This window comes from Ochotona curzoniae, unplaced genomic scaffold (assembly GCF_017591425.1).
Source record: "Ochotona curzoniae isolate NIBS_2020 unplaced genomic scaffold, NIBS_Ocur_1.0 scaffold_4701, whole genome shotgun sequence".
In the NCBI taxonomy this organism is placed as follows: Eukaryota; Metazoa; Chordata; class Mammalia; order Lagomorpha; family Ochotonidae; genus Ochotona; species Ochotona curzoniae.
In genome coordinates, this window is record NW_024467122.1 from 70,648,184 (window position 1) to 70,674,055 (window position 25,872).

General features: G+C 51.2%; 1 protein-coding gene across 3 annotated transcripts in view; it reads left to right on the top strand.

The window, feature by feature from the left end:
- Nucleotides 1–25,872, top strand: part of SMAD3 (SMAD family member 3) — a 109,162-nt gene that overhangs the window by 34,029 nt on the left and 49,261 nt on the right. Inside the window, exons 2-3 of one of the 3 annotated variants that reach the window (XM_040968993.1) lie at nucleotides 6,686–6,695; nucleotides 12,645–12,688. The exons of 1 other annotated variant lie outside the window; for it this stretch is intronic. In XM_040968993.1, coding sequence (XP_040824927.1) covers nucleotides 6,686–6,695; nucleotides 12,645–12,688 — 54 coding nt within the window. The remainder of the gene's footprint in view (nucleotides 1–6,685; nucleotides 6,696–12,644; nucleotides 12,689–25,872) is intronic. One more of the 3 variants, XM_040968994.1, reaches the window with a different exon arrangement.

Sequence of the window (25,872 nt, forward strand, 5' to 3'; positions counted from 1 at the left end):
CGTCAGGCGCGTCAGGCGTGTGGGGTTTGTTGTGGCCGCATTCAAAGGCAGGAAGAGAGATAACGTTGGTTTGGGATTTTTTACTCTACCCCTAGCTCTGACAGCTTTTCCAGGCAGGCAGGTGGGTGGGCAGGGTGTGGGTGATTGGCCCCTCTGTGTAGCATGACGCTCGCTGTTCTCATGTGCTCAACAAGTGATCAATGAATGAACAAATGAATGACTACTGTCTCAGGGGCTGGCGTGCTGGTCCATTATGACGGCTCATATGTGATGCTGTGGTGCTGGTTTTAGTCCTATCTGTCCCACTTGTGATCCAGCTCCCTGCTAACACACCTGGGAAAGCAGCACACATTTTGCTCAGTGTTGTTAGAGCTATGTGATCTCATACGAATATTGTGTGGGTCACCGTGTGATTTGAAACTTTTTTTTAAAAGACAGTGCACTTGTTAACTGAAAATATATTTATTTAGTTTTATTGGAAAGGCAGATTACAGAGAGAAGGAGAAGCAGAAAGATTTTCTGTCCTCTGGTTCACTCCCCAAGTGGCAGCAATGGCCAGAGCTGAACCAATCTGAAGCCAGGAGCCAGGAGTTTCTTCCAGGTCTCCTACATGTGTGCAGGGTCCCCAGGCTTTGGGCCATCCTCAACTGCCTTCCCAGGCCACAAGCAGAGAGCTGGATGGGAAGCGGGGCTGCTGGGATTAGAACCAGTACCCATATGGGATTCTGGTGCCTGAAAGGATCACATATGAGCCGTCATAATGGACCAGAACCTAACATCATTATAAAAAGATAATATTTGTCAGTCTCTCTCTCTCTCTCTCTGTCTCTCTCTCTCTCTCTCACACACACACACACACACACACACACACACACACACACAAGTATCTGCCATCTGCGGTTCACTCCTCAAATGGCCACAATGGACAAAGGGCTGGGCTAGCTGACTGAACTCAGGAGGCAAGAACTCCAGCCAGGTCTCTGTCACAGGTGCATGGACCATGCTCTTGGGCCATCTTCTGCTGCTTGCCCAGGAACATTAGCAGGGAGTTGGATTGGTCCCATGGCAGCTGGGACTTAAATGGGCACTCTATATGGGATGCTGATGTCATAGGCAGCAGCTTAATGTTTTGTGCCAGATTGCCAGCCTTGAGACCCCACTCATTGGCTGCTTCCCACAGTGTGTATAGCAGGAAGCTGGAGTTGGGAACTGGACTTAGGGATACTGATGTGTGATATGGGTGTCCCCAAAGGCACCGCAACTCCTAGGCCAAATGCCTGCCCAGGACTGCCCTTGGAGGCTGTCCCTTTTTCTGCTGGTTTTCCATGAGTCCCCTGTGTACTACCAGGTGGCTGAAGGCAGGTGACTTTGGCAAGGGGCTTGGCACACACGGTCAAGTCTACTCTGGATGGCTGTTTTCCATGCTATCTTGTTATCTCCTTGATGGTCATTGTCACACCAGAAAGTGGTGTGGGCTGTGCCTACCGCCTTTCCCTTTTCAGACCACTGGCTGTGCGGTGTGGATGACACCACTGCTCTTGAGGCCCACAGTGGGCTTTTAGTCTCTTCTGAGGAGCGCTTGGTGTCCTTGAGACCAACATTTGCTCTGATTTTTCCTGCTACTATACACCTGCTTCCCATCTTAGCTGTCTGGAAGGCCAGGCCTGATAGCTACATGTGTAAACTTCTTTGGGAGTCTGTCCTGCAGGTGCCCACCTGGCCCTTTTCCTTATCCTTTTCTTTTTAAGATAAAATTGTTTATCTAAAAGGCAGAGTCTCTCTCTCTTCCTCTCTCTCTCTTTCTCTCTCTCTCTCTCTCACACACACACACACACACACATCCACTGGATCACTTCTCAAATGAGTGCATTAACCAGACTGATGCCAGGAGTTGGCAGCTTCAGCCAAGACTCCCATGTGAGTGCAGAGGTCCAAGCACTTGGACTATCCTCTGCTGCTTTCCCAGGCGCATTAGCAGGGGGCTGGGTGGGAGGCAGAGAAGCCAGAACTTAAACTGGCACCTGTATAGAATGCCATGACACTGTAGTTGGCAGCTTAACCTGTTATTCCATGGTGACTTTCTCTCTCTTCTGCTTCTTTTAAAGGTTTACTATTCATTTGAAAGACAGAGTTACAGAGAGTAAAATATTGAAATTTGCATCTGTTGAAGGTCCCCAAATGGCTGTAGTGACCAGGGCTGGGCCAGACCGAATTCAGGAGTCTAGAACTCTGACTGGGTCTCCCATGAGGGTACAGAGGCTAGCAGCTTCTTCTGTATTTCTCATCTGGGTGGCAGGGGCCCAGACACTGGGTCATCTTTTGCTGCTTTCCCAGGTGCATTAGCAGGAAGCTGGAGTACAAGTGAATCAGCTGGGACTTGAACCAGTGCCTTGATATGGAATGCCAGTGTTGTGGGTGGTAGCTTAACTTTCTGTGCCACAAATGCCCCCCTCCTTGTCTGTTTCTCAAAATGATAGAATGTTGGGGTGGGGGTTCCCTCTGTATCAAAGCTGTTCAAGGCTCCAGCTTGCCTGCCTGAGCAAGAAGCACTTCTTAACCAGGAGACCCCTGGTGCCATTGCCCCTGATGAGAGAGGCCTGGGGCCTGGAGCTCTTGTCTCAGCTCTACTGTATGACCTTGGGACATTCTTTCTATTTGTCGCTCAACCTCTTAGGAAATGCAAAGGTTAGATGGGATGTTTTCCCCGTGGCCACCTGTGTCCCTCCTCCACTGTCTGTGCTGAAGGACCAGCTGCCTCTGTCCCTAGCAGGCCACTCAGGCTGGATGGGAGTGGGGTAATGTCATCATGGTACACCTTGCATGGCCACAGCAGAGACCCTGCCCCCCACTCCACCAGTCCAGGGTATTGCAAAGACCAGTGGAGTGGGAAAAGCAAGCCCTTCACCATAACACCATTCCCAGGAGGAGCTGTGCTGTTACTCAGCCCTGGGGAATGCAGGCATGGCTCAGCCTGGGCAGAGTGGCTGAGGGCTTGTGGATGTCCCCGTGGCAAGGATTTCATGGGTCTATGGAGCAGCTACTGTGCCTGTGATAAACATGAGTCACCCTGGCAGCAGGGCTGGTTAGAGCAGTGACTACACTTCTGGCACCTCCAGAAGAGGGGACAGCCAGTGTCCCTCAACGGACACAAGATAGGGGACAGGAATGGTCTGTATTGCTGGCACCCTGGTTGCAACTACCTTGGGCCTGCAGGTGCATGGGCAAGCGGCTGAGGCCTTGGAGGATGGTGTCCAGGCCCCTGTGAACATCTGTGCTGTGCTGTGCCTTTGCTTAAATCTAAGATAGGATCGGTAGCTCCACCTACCTTCCCTACTCACCTTTGCCACCAAGGTCTCATGGGTTTCGCCTGCCACATGCCTGAGTGCACCTGCTGCCTGCTCCATCACATCCAGGTCCCTGTGGACCAGTCAGTCTCCTAACTGGGCTTTCTGTGTGCATCCTTCTGTCGGCTGTGCCCATTCTCTGCCGATAGTCTCAGGTGGTTTCTGTAAACCAGCCATCCACCAGCTGGCAGATGTTCTGAGCTCTCTAAGAAAGGCTGAGCCTAGGTCCTGGGCCCAGGCCTGTCCTTCCAGCTTCTTGTCCCTTGCTGGACCCTCAGCCCTGTTCTGTCCTCAGCATTTTCATCCCCAGGGCCTTTGCATGCACCTGTGGATCCTCTTCACTGATTGTTCTGTCCCTCAGCTGCTGTATCAGGCAGCTTGGCTTCAATAGCATCCTCTTGAGCCCTCTCTAAGTACCACCTCCCCACCCCCGGGGCTCTTAATTACATCCCGTGAGCCAGTCTCTCTCAGTAGTTAGAAATCTTTGTGATTTGTTTACTGTCTGTCTGTCCCTTGAGAGCAGGAGCCATCTCCCTTGTTCTCCCCTGTGCCCTGGGATCAAGGAGCTCAGTAAATATTTGCAGGCATGAATCACGCGTGGAGAACAGATATACTGGCTGTGATCTCCCCACACTCCTGGTTCCCTCTGTGTCTGTCCTCTCAGAGCTCCCTAGGTCTCTTCCTGGCCTGGCTTCACTGGCATCAAACTTATCAGTCCCACATCTCGAGCCTTTTTGCAAGGTGACACTTCATCTGATTGCCTCATTCACACGAAGGTGTTAATGGCGCTAATGACTTAGTGTTTATTACCCCCAGGGGATGCAAAATGATGGTATCAGAACATATCCTTCCCTGGCCTGGGCCTGGCCTTTGGGGAGCTTCCCAGCCAGTCCAGGTAGAGTCTAGTCTGCTTGGCGGCGCCTGCAGGCCTGGCCCCACCTGCTCCCCTGCCTTAGTCATCCTGCCCTCTCCTCCCCAGCGGCCATTAGAGTACCTGGCGTGGGCAGGCCCTCAGCAAATGTTTACTGCAGGAATTCATAAAAGACATCCGCTGGAGTGACTCATGGTTTGACAGAGGCTGGGGGGGTGGTGGAGGAGTGGGGTGGAAGTCCCTCTTTGAGCCTCAGAGGTCAGAAGAGTGAAAAGCAGTGGGGACTTCCAGCACAGTGACTGTGGTCCCCCAGGAGGGAGGTGGCCCCTCTGTGCCCGGTGCTTCTGCCAGGGGTGAGGTCGGCCAAGTGTTTGCTTTTGGAGGTACCAGAGGAGAGGGAAAAATCTTGTCCTTGTGTCTTCCTGCCCTCAACTGTGGTCCCTGGTCACCTGCATGTATGGGCAAATGGCACTGCAAGGGGCAGGACCCTAACGGGGGTGATCCCCAACAGAGGCAGCTAACCACTGCCTCTTTGAGTCCTGCCCAGGCTATGTGGGGTTTACCCAAGCCACTGCCCATGCGGCTGGGGTGCTCCCCTCTGCAGCATGTCCTCTTGCAATGGTCCCCATCCACCTCCTCTCGATGCCTGGGGAAGGAAGAACCATGGAGTTTTGTGTAAATGGAATCCCTTCCCCTGATTTCCTGCCGTGTGTAGAGGGTGGTGGCTGCAAGGGGCAAATGTGGGTAATAGCTGGTGCTCAGTTGAACTTTTGGGAGTAAGGGAGATTTGGGCTTGAGGCTTCTCGTGACAGGATGGAAAGTCGCATGGGGCTCCCCCGCCATCCACAGCCTGTGTTTCTGCAGGACTGAACCTGCCCTATGGCAGCTCAACCCCCTGGTGCTCGGGGCCTGACCCGGCTTGTCCTGTGCGCTCTGCACACCCTGTCTCCTCCCTCCCTGCTCCTTGGCTTTCTGACTGGGCAGCTGCAGACCCCATGAGATCTTTTTCCTGCTTCTTTGAGGGCACTAATGTTTGTGGGAAGGAATGATTTCAGGTAAGCTGCCTCAGTGGCAGGGAACTGTCTGTGAGAGTTGTTGGATTTGAAAATCATTGCTCTGGGGGCGGGGGGGGGAAAGGTTGATGGCTCCCACTCTGATCACACCAGGGTCCTGCTTGTTGTGGGTATACTTTGGCCTCCTGGCTCTGCTCCACCAGCCACTGCCTCACAGCTGAACACACCAGGGGAACTTGGCACATACCATGGTGCCAGGTGGATGTCGGATGTTCCTAGGTCTGTCTGCTCACAGCCTCCCCCTGAGGGCAGGGGCTCTATGGGACTAGCTGCTGGAACCCAGGGGATGCCATTCGCCTGGATGGTGCGTGCTGCCCCCCTGCTGCATTGCATGAGCTCCATTCTCCATAATGTGCTGTCCTACGTCTGAGCTGGCCCCTCTGCACCTGCCTCATGGTGGTCTGTGACTTCACAGATGGCTGGAGACCCTCATGTTCTATCTTCATTTTGGAAGACGAAACCTAGTAGAAGCCTAGAATTTTCTGGAGGTTGAGGTCAAGGTAGTTTGACTACAGTAGTACTGCTGATCATTCTTAATATCTGTCAAGGCTCATTTGAAATAGGCTTACAAGAGATCTTGGTCAAGTTCATGAACAAGGTATATTGAGAAAAACTTGTGCATGGATTTCCATTCTTTTTTTTTTGGGGGGGGTACCAAAATAAGCTTATCTTTTAATTCCATTTTCCACAAGCTTTGTGTTTTTCATGGATTGGTTTTTGATAATTCAGTTCTCCTTGAGGATCCAGCTTCCTGCTCATGGGCACCGTGGGAGGCAGCAGGTGATGGTTCAGGTCCTTGGGTCTCTGTCACCCATGTGGGAGTTGTGCATGGAGTTCCAGGCACCTGGCTTCTGCCTGGCCCAGCCCTGGCTATTGGAGGCATTTGGAAGATGATCCAGCTAATGAAAAAGCTCTGTCTCTGCCTTTCAAATAAAAGTGAAATCATGAATATTAAAAATCAAAACCATCTAGGACCAGTTCTTGCTCACCTAGGATGTACCTGGAAGAAAGTGATTGCTTCGTAGCTCCTAGGGAAATGTGTGGGATGAGCCTGCGGTGGATGGTTTTTGTTGCTTGGTGACTAGAACATTCTGTGGCTAGTTCATGTGTGTGATAGGGTTTCCATCGTGACAGCTTGGTGAAGGGGGTAATCCTTGGTCCTGCCTAGACAAGTGCTTTGCGGTAGTACTTCTTGAAGAACTGATTCATTTTGTTCTGGTAAAAGCAAGGTGATCTTGTGCATGTCACCAGAACTCTCAGGGACATGGGACCCTCATGTGCAGCATGGGTGGGTGGTCAGAAGGGGTCCACATGACTTCTGAGAACATTGTCTCACCATACAGCATGCGGTTCCCATGAATAGACACTGAGCTTGTCCCCAGGGCACAGCCCCGCAGTGGGTGCAGTGTAGCCAGGAGATGTGTTTGTGTGGGTCTAGAAAAGCAATCCAGGAGCCAGGCATAGTTCAAACACTTCCATACACCAAGAAGGAGAAGCAGGCAGGAAGGGGGTGGGAAATCATGTTGAATGGACAGGGGCTGAGTAAAAACACCATGGACTGAGAAAACCCCAGAGCTGAACTTCACATGACCCCGTGTGCCTCCTGCAGTTGCGACACCCGCGTGTCCCCCGCACCCGCCCACCTCTCCGTGATGTCAGCCAGCTGGGCCCCCGCAGGAAGCAGGGGCTGCCATCAGCCTGGCTCACAGCCCAGAACCCACTCCCAACCCCCACCCCTGGGGCTCCCGGACTTCCGGACTAGGCAGGGTGGGGGACCAAAACCTGGTCCACTCAGGAAGCAAAACCTTTCTGGCTATGAGGGCCATCCACCAGGGGCTAAGGGGACTAATAAGTGATCTTGGTATTTAGGACTTTTCTTCTTAAAACACACAGATTTCCTTGTGCTACCAAATGGGGTCATCTGTGAATTCATTCATTCACTGCTTGAGTGTCTTGCTTAAGGACCCAGCAGGTACAGGAACAAGTAGGTTGTGCCCTTACCCTTGGACTTGAATGCTGCCTAGGAAGTAAGGCTCATATGCTTGTGGAGGCCTGTGGGGGCTCCCAGCAGGGATGTGTGTAGTCCATGGAGCATACACCTGCTTCCTCCGCCCAGGAAGGGAGGCCAGGGCCACCCTTCTGGTTTTCCCCGTGCCCAGCCCATTGCAAGGCAGACAGGAAGGTATGTATGTGCAGGATGGGAGTGGAACCCAACAGCATGTGAACAGAGCAGGCCTTGGGTGGTGTTTCTCTGCCAGTGCTGTGAGGCGTGGAGGGGAGAGTGGGGAGGGAGAGGGTGCAGGTGCACCCTGATCCACGTTCAGCCGTGGGGGCTGCCCCAGTGGGCGTGAGAACTTCCTGTCTACAAGCCACATAGGCACAGAAGGACAGGACAGAGTCTGTGATCCACCTTTCCTTTGCAGAAGCTCTTCCTCTTAGAGTTCCTGTAAGTCTACAGAAAACCCAGAGACAGTGTGGAGTTTCAACCTGCTCCTTACCCTGATTTCCTGACGTCTTCTGTTACCACGGGGCGGTTGTTGCAAGAAAGAAACCCACTTCAGTTTACTACTGCTAGCACAAGTCTAGACTCTGCTTAACCAGTCCTTTGGAAAATAGCTTATACTTTATACACTGTAAAGCTCACAGTTTCAGGATGTTCAAGTCAGTAGTATTTGATGTATTCAAATGCTAATTTGTATTAGTATTTGCTCATCACTAATTTTAGAGTATCCTCATCACTCTAGTCGAAAACCTCATACCTGTTCACAATCCCCACTCTATCCATCCTTCCCAACCACTAGCTCTCTGGATTTGCCTTTTTTTTTTTTTTTCACATTTTGTATATCTATGCAAGCAGATGTATCTGTGCTCTTCTGTGACATCTTGCACCTAAAGCCATGTTCTCAAGATATTCCATGCTGTCACATTTATGCCCTGTTCTTTTTGATGACTGTATGTTACTCCATTGCACAGCTATGCCACCTTTTTTTTTTTGCTCCATTCTTCAGTGGGTAGACACGAGCACTATTTATCTGTTTTGGCTGGTGTCAACAGTACTCCTGTGAACATTTGTGTCCAAGCGTTCTGAGCAGGTGGATGTATGCCTTCATTTATCTTGGGTAAACATTTGGGAGTGAAGTGACTGGGTCATCTGGAAACATATTGTTGAACTTTTTGAGGCATTGTCAAGTTGTTTTCCAAAGAGGGTAGGCCATCCAACTGTGTGAGGTTCCCGCTGCTTCTGTCTTCCCTGACACTGTTCATCGCCTGTGTTTTTCTTGCTGGCATGAAGTGGTTATGTGATGCTTTGATTTGCATTTCCCTAAAGTCTGATACACTCAACATCTTTCCATGTCCTGATTGGCCATTTGTGCATCTCCTTTGGAGAAATGCCTACCCATCTTTCCCCCATTTTTAAATTTGATTATCTTTTTGCTGTTGAGCTGGAAGACTGCCTTCTAAATTCTGGATGCAAACTTCCTTATCAGATAAGATAGTTTGCAAATGTATTCTTCCAATCTGTGGGTTAGTTTTTCGCTCTCAGTGCTATCCCATGAGGCACAAATGCTTATAATTTTGATGAAAGTCAGTTTATTTTACTTTGGTCATTTTGGTGTGTCTCCAAGAAAACTATTGCCTACTCCAAGATGTATCCTCATGTGTATTTCTAAGGGTTTAAGAATTTTGGCTCTTAGGTTAAAGTCTTTGGGCTGTTTGAACTGTGAGGTGTGAGGTAGGGATTCAGCTTTGTTTTTTTCTCATGTGGAAGTCCTATTGTTCAGGTGCTGTTTATGGAGAAGACCCTGGCAGCCTTGTTGAACTTCAGGAGGGGGCTTTATGGCACAGCCAGTATGGGCTTCATCCCTTTTTGGAGTGCCAGCTTGAGGTCTGGCTACTCTATTTTCCAATCCAGCTTCTGGCTCATGCATCCATGGAAGGCAACAGCTGACAGCCTAAGTTCTTGAGTTCCTGCTGCTCACCTGGGAGACCCACATATAGTTCCTGACTTCTGGCATTGGCCTTGACTCACCCCTGGCTGACATGGGCATTTGGGCAGTGGGCCAATGGATGAAAGATCTAAAGAGATCTTTAGAGATCTGAAGAGATTCCATATCTTCTTCCTCTGTTTCTCTGCCTTTCAAACAACTAAATGTTTTTGTTTTGTTTTTTTTGTTTTTAAATCAGTGGATTAGAAATCGAAGAGTTATTTCTGGACTCCCAGGTCTATATGTCTGTCTTCATGTTAGTCTTAATTAGTGTAGCTTTGCAGTATTAACCAGTTTTTTTTTCTATTTTCTTTTTCACAATCTATCTTGCTCCCAAAAGGAATTGAAAATCATTGTCAGAATAGAGTGCATTTTTTAAAAGATGAAGACAGTGAGAGATACCCCAGCCAGGCCGGACCCAGTGCTGGGGACTCAGGCCAAAGCCACTGCTGAAAGGCAGTGACTGTGCCCTAGGCTTTCTCCAGGCCCGAAAGATCTCTTCCCTCAGGGTAAGTACACCATGAGGGAAACTTGGGAACTGGACTAAGGCTCTACCTTGCCACTAACATCTTGAGGCAGGAGGAGTTTGGGTGGGGTTCAGCCATGGGGTTAAGGCAAAAGCAGCTCACTTCAGTGTGGTGGCTGTGGGGGTGCCCCAGCCAGGCCAGACCCAATGGTGGGGACTCAGGCCAAAGTCACTGCCAAAAAGCAGTGACTGAGTCCTAGGCTTTGGGTGGCCAGCACACTTAATGGTGCCAGGCTCTGCCTGCTGGCCGCCTGGTGGTGAGCCCTGGGATTTTTAGGATATATGATTGCTGCCTGGGAACACCCATGGATAAGGCCAGTATGAGTGTAGGTGAGAGATTAATTCTGGGTGATTCTCAGCAATGGGGTCACGGAACTTTCTGGTAAGCATGGGGACAGAGACCTGGTGGTTTGGAGGGGAGAGTTCATAAGACCTATTTCGCTCAACTGATTCACCAGTCCACATGGGAATCCTGAGATGGGCTGTTAGCATAGAGCATCACTGACTGCCACACACCAGTCCACATGAAAGCTATGGATGGGGGCCTGTCTGGTAAGGCTAGGTACCAGTACCTGACTGGGTGGTGGAACAGTGGATGGGTCACACTTGGCAGGGTCAAGACACTAACCAGCACACGAGAGAACCAGGTCTGGGGGTAGATTCTGTGGGGGGAAGTGTGGGTCCAACCCTGTAGAAATACAAGGCCCGCAGGTTAGCTCTCAGGCTGGGGTGGTAATGGGCCAGACTAGAGTCAAGCTCAACAGGGTCTTCTTTCCCCGCTGATTCCGCCAAGCCCGTTCCCTTGGCTGTGGTTTCGCTGGATAGTAGGTAAGGGCAGTGGGAATCTCGTTCATCCATTCATGCGCGTCACTAATTAGATGACGAGGCATTTGGCTACCTTAAGAGAGTCATAGTTACTCCCGCCATTTTGACATAGGTTGGGGGCAGACCAGGCTGAACCCCACTGGTGAATCCGAGCACCAGAATAGTGTGGGTTGGGCCCTGTTTGGCCGCAACACAAACCAGTGCACATTACAGAATGCCAAGGTGAGGTGAGCTGTACCAGTTGTGGCCGCAGCACCCAAACAGCACACTTGAGAACCAGGGAGGGAGGGGGCAAAGCCGGCAGGGGGAATGTGGTCTCCCCTGCTAGACAACAACTCCCACTAGAGAGCGTGTACTGGGATGGGGGTAGACCAGACCAGGCAGGGCTATGACACCTGTGGGCCTCATGTGAGCTAGATCAGGGAAAAGTCAGGTTAGGCTGAGTATTCCGATTGGTACAAGCAAAATATTAGAGTGGGTGAGGGTTGGTTGGGCTTTTCCACAAGCATCGGCTGGCAGAGGCTCACACAGGGGGCTAAATCTGTCAAGTTTAACTCCAGAACCACCTGGAGAGTGCATAATCCGGGAGTGGGGGTGGCCTAGTAGCAAAATAGTGGGCATCTCCCTCTTGGGTTACCATTCCCACTGGAGAGCATGAAAACCAGGACAGGAGCAGGGGTGGCTAGACAGAAAGGCACCCGCCTGTGTGTGGACTGGATAGTAGGGCTGGTTGGGTTGAACTAAGCTTCAATGCCCATTGACATGTATGAGAGCTAAATGGGATGTGGGACAGACTGAACAAGTCTGTGGTACATACTGGAAAGCATGGAGACCAGGGTAGGGGGCAGGCCTGGTGGGGATTATGGGGAGCCCCCCCAACTAGGCTACAGCTCCCACTGTTCTGTGTGAGGGCTGAGTATGAAGTGAGCAGGATCAGGCTGGACTGCAACACCCATCGGTTCATATGGAAGACAGGGCTGGAAACAGAACTGACCCAGCAATTGCAATGACCAGCATGTTCATAAGCTGATTGGGGTGACGGACTGTGCCGGACCCTGTGCTGACAACCACACACAAGAATCAGGTCTGAGATCACATCAGATGAAGTTTCTTTGGAGATTCCTCCAACTGAACTGTGGATCTCTGAACCCCAACCATGAAGAGACTGTGTCAGCCAGTGGATTCTGAATAGATTTCATTGTGATTGGAATGGTGAGATTGGCAGCAATCAGAACTGTTCAACTATCAAAACTGCTTGAGCAGGACCCTTGGAGCGTGCCCCACATCGGGGACCTGGGATGGGTGGGAGGTTGAGTGGGGCTTCTCCCTTTGTTTCTCTCCTGACCCCAGATCCGGGGGAGGGGAGAATGATGATATTAGTGTGGAAACAATTGACTTACCCACAAAAAATATGAATAAATAAAAATTAAATATTAAGATAAATTAGAGAAGAGATGGGAAAAAGTATAGATGATAAGATTTTATGTTGGTCCATGGTATCCCATCTTGTGTAATCTTACGAGATTATTGGAGATGCTTCCTGGCAGTGAAAGAGAAAATGGAAATACAACTTCTGAAAAGATTAACGAAACTAAGGTTTCTTTCCCTTCCTTCCTTTTTTCTCTCTCTTTCTTCCTTTCTTCCTTCCTCCCTCCCTCCCTCTCTCCTTCTCTCCCTCTCTCCTCTCACTCTCTCTTTCGTAGAGAATGTTCTCTGGGGCCAAACCATAAGTGAATTCCTCTGGTGGGTGCTGGAAATCCGAGCCCCCTAAACACGTAGCTGTTCAATTGTGTTAGTCTTGCCCTGTTGGACTTGATGTTCTTGGAGGGTGACTACTGTGACTTTTCCCCCTGCAACTGCCCTGGGGCTCGGGACAGGGTCCAGGAGGTGCTGGCAGAATCTCACCAGGATTCTTCCAAGCTGTGCCATGTGGTTTTTCTCTTGGGGCAAGAGCCCTGGGACCCATCCGGAGGCAGAGAAGTGGCCAAGCTGCCTGCTTCCTGGCCCCGTGTACAGAAGCAGCTGCCTGGGTTGAGCTTCCCATGTGTGGCGGAGCAGTGGAAGTGCCAAGCAGACATGCATGGGTGTCTGTGCGCTCAGAGATAGCAGTCACCATGGAGAAGAAGGGCAGCAGAGAGGCCTGGTGTCTTCAGCCAGGAAGCCCACCCAGCTTTCCACCCCTTTGGAGCTGTTTGGTGGGGTGGGATGAAGTAGAGATCTTTCTTGCTCACTCAATTCCAGCTCCCATGCCTGATGGAAAAATCCAACATGCATGCGGGAGGTCCTGGCCTGAGCGGGCAGCTGCTCATGGAACTGGGGCCACTGCCACTTACGGTTGTGCTTGGCACAGGGATGGCCACTGTGAACAAGCTGCCTTTAACTGGCTGCATGTGTCTTGTTGGGTGGCCCTCGCTGTCCCTTCCTCCCAGGAAATGGCTTCACTATTTTTTAGTAGCATCCAATTAAAAAAAAATAAGAAAAAAACATAAGCGTGCCGACCTCCAGGTGGCAGGTGATGGTTGTTTCACAGTTTACAGATGGGGAAATGGAGTCCTGGAGCATGTGCGCAAGCCACTTGCCCTAAGTGGATAGAGACCTACAAAGCCTAATCCCTTGGAGCTGTGTCTACACCATCGCTCTCATCCGGGTCTTTAGAGACACTAGGGTCCTGCCTAGTACTTGCACAGAACTGCTCACTGTTCCTGTCTGCTTTGGCCCTGGCTACAGTGTGCAGCGATGACAGTACTGTTGCGGGGAGCGCAGTACTTGTAACCTCATTGTGCCCAGATTGACACTGAGTTGTCCAGGGTTGCCCAGCTGGGCCAGTGTTCTGCTCCAGCCTGGCAGCGATGGTGTCTCACCTGTGGGATGTCTGATCGCTCCGTGAGAGCATGCCCAGGAGAACCATTGTTTTCTCTCCTGAATGCACATTTTTAGGGGAGCCCTTCCCCTGGGAGTGGAGCCCCAGATTTCTTTGTGTCTCTGCATCGCTGAGCCATGTTCCCAGAGCAGAACAGATATGGGCTGGTGCTGTGTTATAGCAGGTTAGACCACCATGTACAGTGCCAGCATCCCATATGGGCACTGGTTCAAGTCCTGGCTGTTCCACTTCTGATCCAACTCCCTGCTAATGTACCTGGGAAAGCAGAGGAGGATGGCCAAAGCTCGCATGCTACTTAGGTGGGTGATCTGGATGGAGTTCCAAATTCTGGCTTTAGAGTTGGGACCATCTGGGGAGAGAACCATGGGGAAGAGTTTCTCTCTCTCTCTCTCTCTCTCTCTCTCTCTCTCTCTCTGTAGCCCTAGCTTTCAAATAAATAAATAAATAAATTTCTTAAAAAATTTTTTTTCATTGGAAAGGCAAATATATAGAGAAAAATCTTCCATCTGCTAATTTACTCTGCACATGCCTGCAACAGCTGGAGCTGAGCTGATTCAAACCCAGGAGCCAGGAGCTTCTTCCAGGTCTCCATGTGAGTGCAGGGTTCCAATGCTTTGGGCTGTCTTCAACTGCTTTCCCAGCCCACAAGCAGACAGCTGGATGGGAAGTGGAGCAACCAAGACACAAACACAACCTATATGGGATGCCAGAGGTTGCAAGGCAAGGATTTAGCCAATGGTTATCGTGCTGGGCCCAAAGCAAATAAATCCTAAAAATGTAGAATTCACACATGAGCTTGTCATGGTGCCACCTCTGAGGACATCACATGGCTGTCTCCATGTCCTTGGGCTCTGACAGCTGTGAGCTCCAGAAGGCATGGCCACGTTTAGGGGTCTGTGGCTGTGTTCCTGACTACCGGGCACTAGGTGACAGAGAGAAGGAGGTGTCCAAGTTGCAGTTTCCTCGTCCGTCAGACATGGGTACTGGCGTCTGGTCAGCCTCCCTCCCGGAGGGAACGTGAGGCTGGTAGTGGCTCTGTTTGTTCATTACAAGTGTTTTATTAGAATCTACACCACGCTGGGCTCTGAGCTTATAACCTGGAAGAGCTACAAAGGAGAAGTAGGGGGGGAGCGGGTCTGGCTCTGTTTAAGGAAGAGAAGTGGTGGCAGTCCTGGAAGACTTCTTGGAGAAAGGGGCATTTAAGCTAAGTCCAAAAAGCAAAGAGGATTTGCTGGGAGATATGTGTTGTGGGCAGAGGGTCCAGTGAGTGCACAAGTCCTGAGATGGAGGAACAGTTAACCCTGGAGGGATCCAGCTGCAGGCCTTTTCTGACTCTTTGCTAGGTGCCAAGTATAGCAGCAGGTTCTGGAATTTGGAGATGACCCTGGTGGACACTGCCTGCCTGCTGCCGTCAGACAGATTGGGAGTGTGTCCTTCCAAGCATGGTCCATGTGGTGCTTGGTACCGAGTGGGCAGGGGTCCTGGGTTGTGAAGCTACCCAGGACCCTAAAAGGACACCTGAGTATCTTCCCTGCAGACTGATTGTGGGGCTGCAGGCCTGTATGCTTGACTTTTGAGTCTTAATCCATGTTGAGTACTGTGCGGGTGATGGTAGTGCCCAATACATGGCACTTGAAGTATGACCATAACCCTGAGTGTGGCGGCAGAGGAAGCAGACAGTAGCCGTCGAAGTGATGGCAGAGTTCATTCCCAGCAAGTTTGTGATACTTCTTGGTAGTCAGTGTCCCCAGCCTGTGGGTTCCAGGTGGGCAGAGGGGAAGCGTGCTGAGGGCAGGGGCTGATGGCGTGCCCACCAGGCATGCAGTGAGCTGGGGCAGGTGAGTTCCCTGGGAGACAGGGCAGCCAGCTTTCCAACCTCGTGACAAGATGGTCATGATGAGGTAACATGTTTGGAGGACTAAGGTCAGGAGGTGAAAAAGCAGGTAGATAGAGTGTTCATCCAGAGAACTCTGGAAATCCCAGGAAGCTCTTCTGGGCTGCTCCTCAGCCCCCTGCCCTCTGTCTTCCTAACATTAGAACAAGTGCCCCACATGTTTGTCTGGATGCTCTTGTCTCTCATATTGGAGGGGGCTTGGTTCCTTGAGGTCTGGGACCATTGTTGGCTTGGTTAGTAGAGAAATAATTTCTTTCATGTTAAGACTTATTTGTTTATTTGAAAGTGAAAGAGAGAGAGAGACAGAGAGACCTTCAGTGTGCTGATTCACTCTCTAGAGGGCTGGGCCAGGTTGAAGCCAGGCACCTGGACCTCTCTCCCGGCCTCCCAATACTTGCATTTTATAGCAGGGGAAGCCACATGCCCTAAGCAGGTGCCTTGAGCCCCTAGCCTGGTGCCAAGCTCTCTGCACCGAGCTGCTGTCTTCTTTTAATCACTAGGAAGATGAGGTTGCAGCAGGTGGTACCGTGAGAGTCCAGTGTAACAGTGGCTGGTGGAGGCGCAGACTTGTAAACTCTCTTGGTAGAGTGCTTTTAAAAAAAAGTGATTGGGGATATGATTGCGTGACAATGTGTGCATGATGTCATACAAGGCAGGTGAGGCTGAGGGCTCTTGTCAAACCTCCGGAATTCCCTCTTTGTGCCTGCTTTTGTCGGGTTGAGGGGGTGGGGCTGGCCATGTGCATCATATGGGAATGAGTGCCTGCTGACTCACAGCATGGAGGGAAGCAGGGCAGCTATCGGGTCCCCAATATGGTCAGTGCAGTGGGCTGACACGGGAGGGGCAGCCCAGCTGAGAGGGGGCTGCTAGAAGGCTGGATGTAATTGAAATGAAAATGTAATGCCAGAGTGTTATTCTTTAGAGCGTTTCCTCCCAGAGTTACACATGAAACAGCCTCAAGGTGTCTTATACCAACATCTGACCTGCTTATCTTCTCTCTGGCTGTCACTGCCCGAGAGGTCATTCCTGAGCATCACGTGAGGGTGGGACTGCAGCCAGTAGACTGGGGTCCAAAGGTATGTCCATTTGATGCCAGACTAGAATTTGGGGGAATGGGGTAGGGAAATGATCACAATTGCATCACAAAGAGCTGCAGTTGGTTGAGACACATCTATTCTGTAGCGTTTCTCACCCCGCCTGGGAGGTAAAACACCAAGTTAAAGAAGCTGGGTGAGCCTTCTGGGGGGTACCTCGTGGTCAGTGCCCCCATAGTGTGGGTTAAAAATGCTGTTTTCCTGAGCCGCCTTTCCAAATGCAGCTTCGATGCCATCTTCCCAGCAGTGCCTTGTGGGTCATCCCCAGCCAGGTAAACCTGTGACCTCTGCAGTTTCCCAGCTTGAGCCCCGAGTGTCCTCAAACTCAAGGATGGGCAGTTCCTGCTTGAGGACCCAGAGCAGTGCCTTGTTGGATGCTGGATGTTGGATGTTAACCTGGGGCAGGGACATGGCAGCCAGAAAGGGTTTTGAAGTCTGGGGGAGAGTTTTGAGCTGACGTGAGGATTGGGAATTGACATTGGATGGCTAAGGCTACGTAAGGGAGAATGTGAGGGTGGAATGAGAAGCAGGCCAGTGCTTAGGGACACTAAAGCCCCCATAGTGATGGGATCTGAAGCCAGTAAAAGGAAAGCATGGTGTTAGAAGTCACCCAAGTCCAGGATCATCAAGCATGTGTTTGGGATTTGTGACTCGCAGACCATTGAGTGCTCATTGGGGGTGCTGGGGCTGAATCCTGCAGTGGGTAGGAGGTGAGGCAGCAGATAGCAAGAGCCACTGGCTAGGAGCTGGGAAGGGATGGCTTGGGCTGAGGAGAGCCTGGGATGCTTTCAGCTGAATACAATAGTTTGCTAAGTAGATGGATGGGAGCCTGGCCAAGTTGTAGCTGAGACTTGCCAAAAACCTCCATTAAGTCCAGACCCATCCGTGCTCAGGGGAAAGGGGCCAACAGATTATTTTGCAAGAGGCTTACAGAGTCCAAAGGTACTAGTTGCCTAAGAGCTTTTTAAAAGTCAGGGCAAGTGGCAGTTTTCAAAGTGTGATCCCATCATTGGAGTTTTCTAGTTATGCCAAAGCTGAAGATTCTGTTGGAAACCTTGGACAGCTCGTGGGGAATAGCTTTGGAGAATCCCTGCCCGCACCCTCTCTACAACACCCATCCACCCACCCACCGCTTCCTGTCACCCATTGCTGCTTTTGCCAGCCATGAGTATGGGGAGTGCTCTCTAGAGGCAGCAACAGGACCCAGAGCTTCTGTCTTAGAACGACAGTGAGGGCACAGGTGGTCCCACGACCACAGGGAACAAGTCTTAAACAGTGGCTGTGCTATCTTGCTCACTTGCAGGAGTTGGTTTTGGAGAGCCCTGTGTCTGTAACTCCCAGGACAGTGATCACCACACGGTCTCTGTCCCATGGATGGTATCTGGCTAAGTGTTGCTGTTGGGGGACCATTTAAGTCACAGGTGCAGACTGCTAACTGCTGTGAGTGATATAAAAGCAGGTGCCTGGTTGATAAGAGGGATTGCCTGGGAACCTTGTGCTAGCCTTCCACATCCCCCACACCCTCTGCCATCTCTGCCTCCTCTGTCAGGATGGAGCCTTCAGGCAGGATGTCTTGCATCTGTAACGTACGTCAGTCACACTAGGTCACAACTCCGGTGTCTCCCTGTCCTGGGAAGGGTGGGCGAGCCTGAGACTTGGGGCCACCCGGGGCGGGCCAGGGGTGGTCAGCCCTACCACTGAACGCTGAGTCACACCCAGGCCTGGAGCCCGGTGGGGATTTCCATACAGCCCCGGTGCTGTCTTCTCCTGTTTCCTGCTGGGCCCTGACGTGGGCTGGCTGCCAGCGAACAAGCAAGGGAGCACCACAGACACTACCACCCCAGCCAATGGCCGCTGCCTAGAAACCCCGGGGCATGGCAGTGGCTCTCTCCATGGCTCTGTCCTGGCTGGGCAGCTACCTCCCTTCCCTTTGTGAGGTTGGGGAGGGAGAGTTATGTGGGAGGAGTGAGAGAGCTTGCATGTAGGGAGGAGGTAGTGTGCCCTGGTCCTTGAGGGTCACACAAACCTAGGCTGGCTGAAAACAGCCATTGTTATCTGCTGTTGGGTGCAGTGGTGAGCAAAACACAACAGTACATTTGGTGCCATCTAGCCTCTACGCTTGAGGGAAGGGCCGCAGTGGGATCACTCACTTCTATAGGCCTTCCAGAAGCATCTGTAGCTGCAATCTGTGTCTGTCAGCTTCTTGGAGGCCCATGCAAGGGTGGCCTGTTTTTCTAAGAACATTGTAAACATTTCTATTTTATCTGAAAAGCAGAGCAAGAGAGTGACAGAGAGGCTTTTTTCCTATTGGTTCTCTTCCCAAGTACCCACAACAGTCAGGGCTGCGCCAGCCTAAATCCAGGAGCCCACACCTTCATCTCCGTTGTTGGTGGCAGGGACCCAAGTTCTTGAGCCATCACCTGTTGCCTCCCAAGGTGCTCATGAGCAGAAAGCTGGATCAGAAGTGGAACAGCTGAGACGCTAACAGAATATAGGGGAGTCCCAAGCAGTGACTCAACTGCTAAGCTGATTGCTTATAGAACTTCCTGACTACACTAGGCAGTTGACCAATTTACCGCAATCCACAAAGTGGATCTTCTAACTTCAGGTAGTTTAAGGAAAGCATAGAATTCAGTTGTCCAGGCACACTGGTCCTGTTGTTAGTCCTCGGATAGGCTAGTGGCCACCACACTGGGTAGTACAGAGGAGTGTGTTGGCCCTGTCTATGCTTAGCATTGGTCTAGGGATTGTAGAAGTATTTCCATCTTCCAGAAAAGCAAACTGAGACTCACAGAGGTAAACCGATCACTTAGAAGATTGTGGGTTTTTATTTCAGAAATGAAGGAGGTGAGGGTCACCCTGTCCCTTTAGCAGTGACTGTGCAGGTTTTAGGGGCTTCCCAGGGGAATGGCACAGTGCAAGCTGTTCTGCTACTGCTGGTTCCAGTCCTGTCCTTCTCTCAGTTTCCATACCCAACACTGGGAATGAATGAGCTAGGATTACTTCCCTCTGGGAATCCCTCAGCCTCTTTCCTACTGGGGGATTTTTGGATGTTGGGGTCCTTCTTAGGGTTCTTGGGGCTTTGGATACAGCCCAAAGTGGTTTGAGGATGACTGATCAACTGTGTGACTTTTTAGTCCCAATTACAGTGATGGAGAAGGACATGGGGTATCTGTGAGGAGGGTCCCGAGTGCTTTGGGAGTCGAGCTGACCATTTTTTTCTGATTCAAGGCTGGGTTTCTGTGACAGCCTTAGGGAAATCATCATGTGTGGAGTCTGGCCTTGTGGGGGTTTGTGAATCCCAGCTGTGTCCCTCAAGCAGCCACAGGACCTGAGCAAGGGCTTGAACTTTCTTGGTGTCTCTCTCCTCTTCTGGGGCACAGGGGTTCAGGACCTCCCCAAATCTGTTTCGAAGGGGATGGTTTGACAGGTTTCAGAGACATTCCTGGAGGATTAGCGGCACACGTGGAATGATAGCCATTGATACTGTGATGGAATTATCACTTCCTCTCAGCAGCCTTATTTTAAAAAATCAACTTATTTTTACTTGAAAACCAGGACAACCTGGGTGGATGGGGAAGGAGAGAGAGAGATGGGGAAGTCAAGAGCCCAGAACTTCATCTAGGTCTCCCATGTGGGTATCAGGGGTCCAACCTTTTAAAGGCAGGATCTTCACTAGCAGGGAGTTCAATTAGTATGGAGCGGGAACTTGAACTCAGGTCCTTGGATAGGGGATGTGGGTGTCCTAAACAACATCAACCATTCCAGTTACCTGCTACCCCCATCTTGGTTTTGTAATATGCTTTCCCAGACAGGAGAGTCTTCATTCACAGGGTGTCCCAACATTAACAAGCTTGCTTTGAAACAACCTATCAGTGGCATTTCCAAGGGATGGGGTCATCGTTTTTCTGCAGTCCTTAGGCTTGTCTTCGGTTGAAAAAGGGCTTTTCCATGTAGGGCAGTGGTTCACCTGCTAACCCGCGCAGGTATAGTAATTCACCCTAGAGTGTCTCACCAGGCAACACCGTGGAAGGCAATTGAAGCCACTGGGGAATGAGTTATAGGTGACTATAAGACCAAGTTCCTTTGGAACCTTGCCTGTAATGGTCCTGGGTGTCCAGGTGACTGGGCCCCCTCTGTAGCTTGCATAGTGTCATTGATTGTCACAGTAGAGACCATATCACAACCTGGGCATGTGGGGCTGGAGTTTCGTCAACCTCTAGGGAAAGAATTTTCCTCTTTAAAGAAAACAGACGTGGCGAGGGTGGGAGTGGACAGGCACTTTTTGGACCTATGTTCAAAGAAAACCGGAAAAGGAGAAAAAAAATGGTTGGCTGTTGGCTATCCTTTGGGAAAGGAGACTGTTGGTAAACAGGATGGCTCACTAACAAGTCACACCATTAACCAAGGCCTTGCCTGTGGTTGTTTAAATAGAAAGTAAATGGGGCTAAAGGTGAAGTGTCAGCTTTCCAAGGTGTATGCCTCCAGATGTGACCTTGGAATACCTGGCAAAGCCAGGTAGCATTGTGCTCATCATTGTGAGGACTTGGGAAGAAGGATGTGGCCCAGGAAACAGTCTTGGCAGCAGGCATTCTGATGGCCAAATGATGACCCTGACCTTGGGGGAAGGCGGAATGGTCCTAGGGTCTGAGCCTGTCCTTAGTTGCTCTTTTTCTTGGGCTTGGAATGAGGGGGATGACCATCAAAAGCTGGGGCACAAAGACAGTTGCTAGTTTATTCTTTGAAGATGGAACCATTGGGAGTTTATGGCCAGGGTATTCCCTCCTGGTGGGCACTCAGGTCGAAGTACCTGAATGGGTCTGAGGGGACTAGGTAGAGGGTCAATGGCAGGGGCAGAGGCAGGTGATGTAGCTGAGAGTATCCTGTATGCCAGGCTAGGCAGAGCTCGCTCCGGGCTGTACCCCTTGACTTTGTACCATGGGTACCGGCTGATGTGAACAGACCTTTTCCCTCCAGCTGCCCCCACAAAGGCATGTGGGAGGGCTGGCCGCCCAGCTGCGTGGTCTTTGTTTCTTTATTTTTGATGTGAAATATGAAAAGCATCTGTGAACACAGCTGCCCCTTGTGAGTCATGGCCGGAGGCGCGGACGGACTGCATGAAATGTGAGCTGTGCTTGCCACAGGAGGATGACAGGGAGGCCGCTGCCCAGTGAACTTGGGCTGGGTTAGGTCAGGCCCTGGCTGAAGTGTGTTGACCCTAGAGCACAATGTGGGCAAGGACCGTGGCCACGGCTGTGCCTGGGATGGGGGAGCAGTGAACCAGGGGCAGTGTGTACTTCACCAGCCCCATCTGCCGGGTTCCCACAGGATGGAGCTGCTGTGTGCACGCCCACACTTGGTCTGAATTGAGAAACTGCACTTGAGCAAGAGACCATGGCTCGGTGGGTTCCATGCAGGGACATTCATCACAGAGCCCCTCTGTAGTTGCTTATTTTTTTGTTTTGTTTTGTTTTTATTTTGTTTTTTTAATTTGAAAGGCCAAGTGACAGAGAAGGGGAGATTTTCTGTCCCTTGGTTCACTTCCCTGACGCCTACAACAGCCAGGGCTGGGCTAGTATGCAGCCAATAGCCAGGGACTCCTTCCAAGTCTCCTGTGTGGGTAATAAGGCCAAGCACCTGCTTTCCCAGCAAACGGTGCTGTGGATTTGAACTGTGTTCCTGTGGGATGTTGGCACTGTGGGGCTCAGCCTAACTTGCTGTGCCACCATACAGCAGTCTGATTTAGGAATATCCATGAATCACATTTAGTGAACCTTTGACCAGTCCCCTTCAGGGTGTTCTTTGAGTCCTGGTGCCATCCTGCATTGAAGTGGCAAGGAACTCTGATTCTGGGTTGGTATGAGTTGAGATGCTTGTCTACTATTGCTGTCTGAATAACAGGGCATAGCCAGGACCCTGTGCTTGCAACCTGGGCTTGCAGGGGTCTGGTAACAGCTGCCTCCAATCACCTGGCCTCTTACCTCTCCCTGGACAGCCAGTGAAACTCCTGCTATGGCCTCTGGAATCCTGCCTGTTGAACCTGCTTGTGGGTGATGGATACAGATCTGCAGACTTTAGGGGGATCACCTGTGAACCCCTTGCTACCCAGTCTACACATCTGTCTCACCCACTGAAATGGTCATAACGTGCTGGAGTCCCATCTCATCCCACAGGATGTGTCTGGTTCAGCCAAGACATAGCCCTTTGGTGCCTTGTCCATTGCAGGACAAGAGTTAGCAGGCTTTCAGAGTTCATTTGTTGGAAACATCTACCCTCTACCCTCTACTCCGAGGGTGGAGTCTGGTAGTCCAGGCCCAGCTTTGCCTCTGTATCACTTTGTACAAGGTGTGGCCTTGCTGAGTTCCAGTGGTTTCATCCAGGGAATGAAGATCAGTACACCTCGCTTCTGGCTTCCCAGCAAGAAGTTAGGTCAGCCGTGCCCACTTTGGGATACCCAGCACATCAGTACCCTAGGGCTTGGCACAAACAGCAGGGTCACTGTGGTGGTCAGGTTTCTGCTGCCCTGCTGTGGAATCTATGCTCTGAACTCTGTGCCCTGGGCTAAACATTGGCCACCTGGGACCTCAGGTTCAGCCCAGACACCAGCATAAATGCAGGTGACCCAGGCCGAAGATGCTCCCCCAGGGTCAGGCCCGTGAATGGATGAGTAAATATTTAGCCTGTCTGAGGTCGGATGTGAGCCATCTATGCTGTGTTTTGTTTTTCTGCTTCTCTCCTTCCTCTCAGCCTCCTGTCCCTCCCCCTTTACACAAGGAAACGAAGAGGTTGGACAGGGTGACTGGCTGGACCTGCCTGGCCCTTGGAAGGTCTGCTGGTCCCGTCTGAATCTTGGGCCTGCTGGGGTCCGGTTTTCCTCCTCATCCTCCTGGGAGCCTTCCCAGCTACCTGGCCTGCCCTGACTTTGCTCTTCTCTGTACCGACAGCCTGGTACGGATAACCCCCTTGGTGGCAATGCCTGGTGTGCTGGTCTCTCATCTTCCTGTCGTGTTGCTTGTCCTGGGAGATGAAGAGGTGTGACCTTTGCACCTTTAGACCCACCCTTTCTCCCTCCTTGGTTGGCTTGTGCACTTTGAGCATCACTCACTTTTGTGTCCAGGCTTGGAATCTTGCCCCACCGATGCTGGGCAAGGTCACATCCAAAGAGTGGTATGGATGGTGCAAGCCCAGATGATAGCCTGGGCTGGAAGTGACGAGAAACTTGTTTTTAATGGAGCTGAGCTGGAACTTGGGAGCCCTTAGCCTTGCTAGTGAGTTCCTCTGACAAAATAGCAAGCCCTTTGTTATTCCTCTACCCGGGCCTCTTACTGCCAGGTTCCTGCCCACACCCCAGTCAGGAAGTTCAAAGGCAGCAAAATAGAATCCACCTTCCCTATCACTCACCCTTTTAAAATGTGACTAACTCTGAGCTAACTGAGCCTTGGCCAGACGTGGCGATGGTTATGCATGGACTCCGGTTTGTGGTTTGTCATTTCTGACTTGCTGGGAAATCCTGGGGTGGGGGTGGGGCAGGGTGGTGGAGGCTTAGTGGCAAAGCAATACCCCCCTCCCCCCCACACACACCCAGCCTTAGCTTTCCCAGGATGCATATACAGTTGGGAAAGCAAGGTGTGTGGGCTGCACACTTTGTGTTGGGGGGGCAGCATGGAAGAGCCTGAACTTGGAGTCAGTGTAGGCTTTGTGTTGCAACTCTTGCTCCTGACTGTCCAGTAGTAGCCTTGGCCGAGTGGTCAGCCCACCCACCAGCCCCAAGTCCCAGTTTTCTTATCTGGAAAATGCAGGAAATGAATGGCCTTTATCTCTCTGTGTGGTCTGCTTGTGGGGGATTCCAGGAGCAGTTGGACATGAAGCCCATGGGCCCAGTTCCTGGTGCAGTGGCTGCTGGAGACATCTGAACTCTGCAGACTCCATTCATCTGGTTCCCAGAAGGACCTGCCTCTCGGGTGCTACAGGGTCCTCCCGGGAAGGAAGTGAGTCTTTTGTGGAGCATGGGAAGAATATAGCATAAGTGGCATCCCACATTTTGCTCAGTGTTGTTAGAGCTATGTGATCTGATACGAATATTGTGTGGGTGACCATGTGATTTGAAACCTTTTTTTTTTAAAAGACAGTGTGTTTGTTAACTGAAAATATATTTATTTAGTTTTATTGGAAAGGCAGATTTACAGAGAGAAGGAGAAACAGAACTAGATCTTCCATCCACTGGTTTACTCCCCAGTGGCTGCAATGGCCCTGCAGCTGAGCTGATCTGAAGCCAGGAGCAAGGAGCTTCCTCCAGGTCTCCCATGTGGTTTCAGGGTCCCAAGGCTTTGGATCATCCTCTACTGCTTTTCCAGGCCGTAAGTAAAGAGCTGGATGGGAAGTAGAACAGCAGGGACACAAACTAGTGCCCTTATGGGATCCTGGCGCTTACAAGGAGAGGATTAGCTTGTTGAGCCATTGCACTGGCCCTGAAATCTGGTCATACTGAGATGTAGAGAGGAAACGTGAAACTGGTCATAAGTTACTGGATTAGCATCTATTCAAAAGCATTGTCCATTTAGCATGCAGGAAAGTTGCTAAGGAACCATTTATGTTCTTTCCTTCTAATCAGATGAAATCTTTGACCTGGACATGTGTTTTTCACACTTGGGGCACACGTTTCAAGTGCCCTGTGGCTACTGAACTGGACAGTGCCACCATAGGACTGCTCTGTGAGGCCAGTTGAAGCTGTCTGCCTCTTGGCAGGGAGTGACTGGGCTCCTGGAGGCTGTGACTGCCTGGAGTTTCACAGTCAGCGAGGGGCAGATTCCAGAGCCAGGAGCCTCCTGCTTACCTGCCCTTTTCCCCCATACAGAGGAAGAGAAGGGGCACATAGCAACATGGTATAATGCTTCAAGGCATTGTGCACTGTGGGCCACGTGGCCTGTGCAGTAGGAATGCTAGGATGATATGTTAGGAGGCTTGGGCATGGTGTGGGACTCATAAAAGCAGGTGCAGCCGGAAAGTGGGGAAGGCCTGATCAGAGCTGGTGGGAGCTGTGAGGCAGGGGGTGAGGAAGTGGCAGGGTGACGGGTCATGAAGAGAGCTGATTGTGCCTCATCCCAATGTCTCCTTGCCATCTGTGAATGATCACCACCCTATGAGGCTCTGAGCAGCTGAGCCTTTCTGTTTGGGAAGCCCCCAAGAGTTTGGGGGGACTGGGATGGAGCAGGCTATGGAAGGTATGTGTACATGCATGCAGGTGCTTGTATACACACTCTTGAAGGCATGCTTTGGGCAACAAAGTGAGGCTGTTATCTGGTCCTACACGATGACTGCCTTTTTCCTGCAGGGATCCTGCTCCATAGCATGTTTGTTTAGGTCTCATGGCAACGCTCC